This window comes from Nannospalax galili, unplaced genomic scaffold, assembly GCF_000622305.1.
Source record: "Nannospalax galili isolate Female #2095 unplaced genomic scaffold, S.galili_v1.0 scaffold339, whole genome shotgun sequence".
NCBI classification, from domain to species: Eukaryota; Metazoa; Chordata; class Mammalia; order Rodentia; family Spalacidae; genus Nannospalax; species Nannospalax galili.
In genome coordinates, this window is record NW_008344185.1 from 2314836 (window position 1) to 2324046 (window position 9211).

Consider the following 9211-nt stretch of genomic DNA (forward strand, 5'->3'; position numbering starts at 1 on the left):
TGGTGTGGGTGTTTTCCATCTTCTTTTTTTTTTGGTATTGGAAATGTTCCCCCAGCTTTGTTTTAAGTTGCTTTACCATTCAGCCCAAAAAAAAAAAAAAAAAAAAAAGCTGCTCATATTTCAAGAAGGAGGCAGAAGAACAAATGCCACCTGAAGGGTAACCATTGGCTTTGGCCATTCAGTGCCATAGGGTGGGGATTAGCGTAGGGATGAGAAGTGACCTGAGGGACAGTTAGGCCTGATGGTCTCTAGGCAGATAGTAGGAGGGTTTAGGCTGTAAGAATTATATACTGGGGACAAGGAGGGTAGAGGTCTCGTCAGAGGCTCTGTGACTCTCTTTCTCCCAATGGCGAGGATGTATGGAGCCTCTGAGCACCCTCTTAATTATTGTTATGAAGCTCACCACTTGTGAGCCCCTTCTGTTCACACTCTCCAGGTCCTGTTTTCCTCCTTCCTTCTTTCTGCATAGCAGCCAGAAGCATCATTCTAAAAGCCTAGCCAAATCACTGTCCTGCTTCAAACACTTCCCAATTTCCTTTCTCATGATGTTCAAACTTCTGACCAAGGTTTACAAAACCTGGGTTTGTGGTCTATGCCCCGTTGATCCCTTAATTTTAAATCTCATCCTACCTCCTGCTTCTCTCCCCTTCCTCCGAATGGTCCCCTTTATAGTCCTGCTTGGAAAGGCCCACCCTTCCTTTTTCATGGTTACCAGCAGGTGTCCCTGATTGTGCTCTCCCCAGGTGCTTCCATGGAGTCCTCTTCTCAGTTATTCTGGTCATGGATGAGCAGAACACTAACAGATCAGAGCTGGAGGATTATCTGTCTGTCCCTCCAGACTCTGAATACCTTCAGGGGAAGTCCTGCTTACAATTTCTCTTCTGAAGAAGAGGCAGGCAGGCTGCACTAACCATTCAGTGGTGGCCTTATCTATCTGGTTGCTCATAAGCTCCCTCACAATATGTTGAGGCAAGCTGAGCCCAATGAAATGAGCAAATATCTGATCTGTAGTCACATTTGCGTAGCGACAAAACTGATGTCAATGTCCACAATCCCCAAATGACGAAATACCTCGCCAGTGTCCAAACCCACGATGGGTGTTTCCTTACAATTACAGCGTTGGCTGCTTTCTTTCTGCTTCCTAGGTAAGATTTATTAAGATGCCTCATCATAAAATTAGTCCACTCTCTGACAACACCTGATTCAGAGCAAAGTCTTAGTTCCTTTGCTGCAGATTGCTAGACAGCTCGAGTCCTATAATAAGGCCTATCACATGTCCTCTCACCAAGTCTACTCTAATAGTTTTTCAGAGTGAAGAGTGAGTCTCCCTTGTGGAGTGAGCATCAGTCAGCACAAACCATTCTCACCGTGAGTGGGCTCTTAGTGTTCTTTTGTGAGAAACAGTTGAGTTGAATGGGAAGGAACACCCATGACAAGGTGCTGGCTCCCTGTCCAGCTGTGGAGCCTCACATACCCAGCATTAGCCAGCCTGTGATGGTGGGGTGGGTGTGTGTGTGTGTGTGTGTGTGTGTGTGTGTGTGTGTAAACTGGTTTCGGGTTACCCTGATGTTTTAATTAAAGTTAGGAGAGGAAAAACAACAAAATAGAAACATAAACCTAAACCCCAAACGAACAAAACAATAACAACAACAACAAACAAAGCATGTTTACCTGCAGAAGTTGAAGATCCCCTTGAAAGGATTCTGGATCATAGCATGGATAAGAAATTGCCTTCTTAATGGAAAATACTTGTTCCAGTTTCTCTTTCTGAGATGCAGTGTGGGCCCCAAGAATAATTTGGGACTTGCCCTTCCTGAAAAGAACAACATATAATTTAGGTAATAGAATACAATAAACTCAATTATGGGCTTAATTTCCTCAGTCTGATCAGTTTGCAGATGGTTTTTTATTTCCAGACAAGCACAAAATGGAGTGGAGGCTTGTGGAATCTTTCTTTTGGTGTTTTGGTGTCTTCTACTTCAGACTCCCCCTATATATCAGGACACATTCAGGTTGCCCGCATCTATTTAAGAAAGCAACTAGGAAGTCTCTGGCCTAGAAAATAACATGAGCTGGGGAGGCCCAGAGAGGAAGTGGAGTAGGAGTGACCCCTGATGGGCAGTGCAGGGCAGTGGAAGGCAGTGAGGGATAGCTGGGTTCTGTGTTCCCAAGGAGAAGCTATTTCTCCAGCTAGTTTGAATTTAAGGGTGAAAGTCTTCCTCCTGTTGGCTTTCTAGATCGATGACATCAGTGAAAGAGACTCGACTAAAGAGCTAGAGCAGAATGGGCTTGCTTTTCTGTGCCTTGATGAAGTATTCGAAGATAAGAAAGGTTGGCTAGAGACATGCTTTTAGAAGCTGGAAGAGATGGTTCTATAGTGAAAGCATAAAGCTGAGATTTGTGCAGACACAGACGAACACAGAAACACAGACACCCAGAGACACCCTACCCTAATCCATACATAGACACCCTCTTCCGAGACACGAACACGGACGTGCACAAAACACACACACACACACACACACACCCCTCTCAAGCTGGTTGGATTTCTCTATGTCCTGCTACCAAAGTGTGTGTGTCTTCAGCAACAGAGTCTTACTATCTAGTTACCAAGAGTGATGACAACAGCCAGTGCTGTTTTAGGGACCACTGGGGGTAAAGAAGAAAGCATAAAGGCAGGAAAGGGACATGTTGGGGGGTGTCCAAGAGGAATTTGGGGTGGATAGGATCAATATCCATTGTACACCATCCAAAGCTCAGGGAACTTCTCAGGAGAGAAGGCAGAAAGAATGTAAGTCAGTGAATGGGGAGGAGAGCTGTGGCACACTGACTTCTGGACATAACATGGCTGTTGAACCTATCAACTCACAGCAGCTGTGGTTATCTGTGGAAGATGTACATAAGATAAGCAAGCCAATCAATATTCCCCCCATGGATGGAGTGAAGCTCCCGGAAGCCTCACTCTTATAAGAAGAGATAATGGCAGTTAATGGTTACCAGGAAGGGAGATTCACTTTGCTTTGAGGATGTGGTGATTGGTAGGTTGCTCAGACCTCATTGGATAGCCCCATGCCCGTGTTCACATGGACTGCACTAACTGGACTCAGAGGTTTGTTAATGACAATAAAAAAAAGAGGATGTGAAATTGGGAGGGAGATGTGGCAGAGTGTGGCACTAGGGGGAGCTGGAAGGACGTAGTGATACATGGATATGCTCAATATGCATTATATAAATGTATGGAACTTTCAAAGAATAAAAATGTTGTTTGAAAAAGATATATTGTATAGATGAACAAAATTTTCAAATAATAAATAAAAGATAACTTTTGAAAAAAGAAACTAGAGTTAGCTACAAGTCTAGTTTATGATCCTAATGATAGCTATTTCAAGGCAGGTAGGGAAAACCATATCCTGATTTGTTGGGCAGACTTTGTATCAAACAGTCCTGTTCACTAATAAATTTGTCATTGGATAACTTTGTTCACAGTGTAAATTGTGTGATCTTCTTACTTAACAAATTTTTATGTGTACCACAACAGATTGCATTTCCTTTTGGAAAGCCCAAATTTTAAGCTGCTTCTTTGTTTTACGCAATTTATACTAGAGTGAAATTTAGTATGAATTTATACTAAATACAATTTGTACAGGGAAAACCAGGTACTGGTTACCAACAGCAGGTACCAGTTACAAAAACAGCATCTCCACATGATAAATACTTCTCTGTCATTGGAATGACGACTCACACCATTTGTCTCAGCTATAGGATTTTGCACATAGTGCTATTTTGTAGTACTTTCCTGTGGGTCTCTCTAATATGTCATATTAGGATAGGAAAGACCAATGGTGGGGAGAAAACCGTCTGTAATCAGAGAAGACATTCAACTTGCTTGACTGTGTAGAATTTGCTTATGAACAAAGTATAGAACAAATACTGACAGTGATTGTGTGGGGTGATGAGATTGAGAACTATTTCTTACAATCTCTGTCTTTCCAAGTTCAACTACTGTTGCTACTTGTAGTGAAACACAAACAAACAAACAAACAAAAAAGTCACTTTGAAATGATGTGAGAGAATGGTCATACATTTCAGCCTTATCCCATACTCTCTGGCCCTTGCTTATAGAGGTAAATATTACAATAAGACATAACATTGGCTGTGCATACCCACTTTTCCCCCATTCCACCCATATTTTGGTTTTGAACTTGATGAATTAACCTGGGAAACAAGAGGAGCAGAGATGACTTACAAGTTACAGTGAGCGGCTGTCAGCACCCAGTTTTCTTTGATCAAAGTCCCTGCACAGTTATCCAGTCCTTTGATTAGAGCCATGTAGCGTCTGGCATGAGATGGAACTTCCTTTCCTCCTATGATTCCCTTACAGGAGTCTGGAAAAACTAAGAGAGTGATCCAGAGTGAAATCATATCTTATGTAATAACCCTTGACTCAAAAAAAAAAAAAAAAAAAAAAGCTTGGATAACAGTAAGAGATTCGCTGCAAGTTCTTAGATGTGTCTTGTGCCAGGGAAAGCAGCTCGGTAATGCACCAAGCTCAATTTAATGCTTGCTTTGTTTTTATTGAGTCAGGGTTTCCTGTAGCCAAGGCTGCCCTTGAACTTGTTAGTTGAGGCTGACCTTGAATTCCTAATCTTCCTGCCTTTGCTTCCCACATGCTAGAATTATAGGCATGTACCACCATGACAGGCTTTGGTTTGGTTTTATTATAAGCAAAAATGCCTATTGGACTTCTAAATGATTTTTATACTACGTGCTTAAATTGATATTCTCTCTCTGTCTCTTATTTCTCCCTCCCTCTTCTCTCTCCCTCCTTCTGCCTCCTCTTTCTTTGTCTCCCTCTCCAGTCTATTTCCCCTCTTTTATCCATCTCTCCCTCATTAGAGTAAAAATGAGAAATATGTAGAAATGCTTTTCTTTTTGCACGATGTTTCTCAATGTCACAAGAATAACCTAGAGCCCTTATTTTAAATGAAGATTCCCTAGACCTAACTTGGAGAATGGTTCAGAACCAGGGAGCATGCTTTTTAAGTAAGCACCCCCGATTTGTATGCAAGTGGTCCCCAGAGAAGGTGAGGACTGAATGTATCTAGAAAGCAGTAATTTCTCCTGTTGACCCTGTGGGCTGTTATCACCAGCAGAAAGCATTTCACAAGAGCCATATAACACATGTTGGAGACAGCCCTGATTACCAGTGGCCAAAAGCTAGAGTACTGGAAGGGAGTAGGGGAGATGGGGTCTGCAGCATCTGGGACCCCCCAGGACTTGGCTTTAGTATCAGACAGCCTTTCTCCTCAGTTTGTACGGAAACAAACTTTCTAAAACATGTACCTGTGTCGGTAAAACTACCTTTGCATTTGAACACCTGGAAAAGAAAAAGTGCCCTTTGGGCCAATCAATCTATCTATAAAGAAACAACCCACTGTGCTTGTTTTCTAAGCCCTATGTTAGTTGTCTTCCTGGGTAATGAGTTTGCATTGCACACCGCAGTCTCTTTGTAAATACTAAGGTCATAGGTTTTTAATAGTTTTGGCTTATTTTTGTCTTTCTTCCTTTGTTTATTATTTTTGCAGATCAGACAACGAGGCAAGACAGCTAAAAAAAGGTGGGTGGGAAGACAGGTCTGCAAAAGAAATGCTGCAAGTTAAAGAACAGAAGATGAATGTGCTCCAAAGGGAAAGACAACAGCTATGTCATTAACAGCCCTTCAGCTTGGGCTTCTTAAAATATTTTATTTGTGAGCTGGAGAGATGGCTCAGCAGTTAAGAACACTGGTTGTTCTTGCAGAAGACCTGGGTTTGAATCCCAGTACCCACATGGCAGCTAACAACTGTCCATAACTCTAGTCCCAGGGGATCCGACAACTCTTCTGACCTCCATGGGCATTGCACGATACAGGTGCACTTACTTACATGCAGGCAATACATGCATACACATAAAATAAAAAATAATAAAATATTTTTAGAAATTTATTATTTTTATTCTATGTATATGAATGTATTCTCTGCATGTAGGTAAGTGCACCCATGTCGTGCAGTGCCCTCAGAGGGAGGTGAGAAGAAGGCATTGAATTTTCTGGAACTGGAGTTACAGATGGTTGTTAGCTGCCATGTGTGTACTGGGAATTGAACTCTGGTCCTATTCTAGAGCAATCAGTGCTCTTAACTGCTGAGCCAACTCTCCAGCCCTTCAGCTTGCACTTTTAATCCAGGTTGAAATCATGCGAGTACCTCTTCTAATTGATTTACCTACTCATTCCATTTTTCCATGCAATTGTTCCTTAACAGTCTTTGAGTAGCTACTGTTAAAATGGGCCAAGAGATGAATGGAACACAGTTCTCCCCATCCAAGAGCATAAGGACTAGGAAGATGAAAATAGCAAGTTCCTGTTGCAGGTATTAGTGAGGAGCTTCAGGAACTTGGAGCCATGGAAATATTCTATTGGCAGGGAGGTTACTAAATCTTCCTGAAGGAGGGTGGAAGGTGCAGGAACTTTCAGCTGAGGCTAGAGGAGATTTCACAGTTACATAAATAAAAGGGGACTATAAGAAGGAAACAGGACCCGCCCCCCCATAGAGTAGTATTCAGTGTGTTTAAATTCTTCTGCAATCTAGATTTAACATGCTTTCAGAGCCAGACTGGATCAATGTGTCTGTTAACAAAGTGATTTTTTTTTTAAAGCTCCAACTTAACCTGCCATTCTTACTGCCATTCTTTTTGTTGCTTAGGTTAGGTTAGGTTTATCCTAGCTTCTATAATTTCCTGAGATTGCTCTGCATAATTGTATCTTGAATTTTTCCCTATGACTACAAAGTACCTTCTCATCTCTACTTAAAATGCAGGCCTCAAGCATCAGGCAATTTCTTAAAACTTAGGACACAGAGAGGTTGAAGAACCCAGTCTAACCACCTGCCATCCATGGTCTGTTAGCTAGCCCCCCCTGCAGGATAGACACTGGGGGGATAAGCCTTAAAAGTCTCAGCATTTCATAGCAAGTTTATTAGATGTGGTGATAGTTTAGCAAATTATATTAAAAGTGAAGAAAAATACTCAGAACCTACAGTAACAATAATAATGATGCATCTGTGATTTACCAGGCAGCCATTAGTGACTGACACTGGCCATAATTACATAATTACTGACACTGGCCATAATACTAATTACAATGGAAGGTGGGTAGTATTATTTCCAGGTAGATGAGAAAGGTAAGTTTGGACAGGGCCATTAACTTGCCTGAGAACACACAGACAAAAATGATAAAGTGGTGTCCTAACTCAGTCTTACATAATACAAAATCCATCCATATTTTTCCACTGAGAAGCACAGTGTCCTAAAGTAATAGTTCCTTACTTGTTATCTTTTATTTCTTTGTTTTAAATTCTTTTACAGAGTTATGCAAATCTAATAAGGTAAGTACACACATGTTAGTAAATACTTACATATGGTTTGGGGATTCACAGACTTTCTGATGTCTAAACATGCCCTTGAACAGGCTCACAGATCTTATGTCAAAACCTCAGTTCTGCATTAAGAGGTAGAGTCAGGCAGAACTCTGTGAATTCAAGGCCATTCGGCTACATAGTAAGACCCTGTCTCCAAAGGAAAACCAAAACCCAAAGCTTCTAGTTCTGAAGATATCATTGAACATGGACCCCAAGTTTAAGTCTCAGCCCCACAACTAACTACATGGTATACTTTGGTGCATTTATTAACCTTTCTAGTCTTGGTTTTGTAATATATAAAATGGAGCTGGTAGCAATGATACTAAGAAGATTAAGTGAATTAGTACACGTGGAGCAATTAGCATACTGCTGTTTTCATCTGTGAGTTTTTTTTAAAAAAACTGTGTGTGTGTGTGTGTGTGTGTGTGTGTGTGTGTGTGCAGTTCCAAAGATTATTTTACACTGATGTAATGGTTTTCTTCACCATTCCACAAGTAGAAATGAACACATCTACAAATAAATTCTGAAACTAAAAATTGTAAGACTTTTAAACGAGAGCGTTCAGTTGCATTTGTGACTGGGAGGTCAGTTATTAGGTAACTCATACATCTCTAATTTAATAGCACCGGCAGTTTTTCACTTAAAGACTGTTCCATAGATCTGGTCTGGATTCGTGAGAGCCACCGGATGTAGATGATGCTTTCATGCTTTTGCTATAGACACCTAGGATATGTTTTCTTTAAAAGCCAGTGTGTCCTTTAAGTGACAAAGACAAATGGTAACACTAAAAATGATAAGAAATTATAATGTACTTTTCTTTTTCATGTAATGTCAAGCATAAATTAAACCTATGTAGACTTCTACTTTCTCATGAGGAAAACTTAAAAGCATATAAAATATGCCTTACCTCCAAGAATTAGAAGGAGAACAATGGCAGCAGGGAGAGAGGGAGCAAAACACATTCTGCTGCTTCTGTTGGCCATCCACAGAGTCCTCTATTTCAGGTATCAACTTCAGTAACAGATGAGACACAGAGGATGCTCTCTCTCTCTGGTGTTCTGCTGAAGACTTTGATGCTTTAGTACTGGAAAATATAACCTTACTTTATCTGTGGTGTGGCTACTCACTTGTTTCACAAGTTGAGGTTCATTTCCTTTGGCTTTAGAGATCTCCTCTCTGAAAGGGTAAATGTGAAGTCATGAGACTATGTTAATTTAAAACATTAAAAAGAAAACTGTTCTTCAAAGGAAAAAAGTACAATAAAAATGGAACAAATCTGAATAGTTTTCAAAGGAGATGTAGCAATGGCCAACAAGCAGATGAAGAGGTTGGGGAAATAAATGTAAATCAATTAGAATGGCTACTATCAAGAATAACAGGTGGCCATGTGGAGAAAGAGGGACTCATACACTAGTGATAGGAAGGTAAATTAATACAGCTAAACAGATCTTCCATAGGATCCACCAATCCCACTGCGGGGTATATTTCTAAAGGTGGTAAATTATAATATCAAAGAGATGGCTCAGTGGTTAAGAGTACTTGCTGCTTTTGCAAAGGATCCCAGTTTGATTCCCAGCACCCATGTCAGGCAGCTCACAACCACCTGTAATTCCAGTTCCAAGGGAATCTGACACTCTCTTCTGGGTTCCATGAGCACCTGCACATACTGATACGTGCCCCTACGTATAGCAGCACTAGTCATAAGAGATTGGGAATCAAACTAGATGCCCATCAGTGGGTAAATGGTTCCTTTCACC

General features: G+C 41.0%; 1 protein-coding gene across 1 annotated transcript in view; it reads right to left on the minus strand.

Moving 5' to 3' along the window:
* The window catches only part of LOC103739934 (granzyme A-like), a 12223-nt gene extending 3733 nt beyond the window's left edge, over positions 1–8490 (minus strand). The window contains exons 1-3 of the mRNA XM_008840408.3: positions 8362–8490; positions 4247–4394; positions 1672–1813 (exon numbers count right to left, since the gene is read on the minus strand). Of these exons, the coding sequence (XP_008838630.3) occupies positions 1672–1813; positions 4247–4394; positions 8362–8437 (366 nt within the window). The 5' untranslated portion in view covers positions 8438–8490. The remainder of the gene's footprint in view (positions 1–1671; positions 1814–4246; positions 4395–8361) is intronic.
* Positions 8491–9211: the final 721 nt, after the last annotated feature.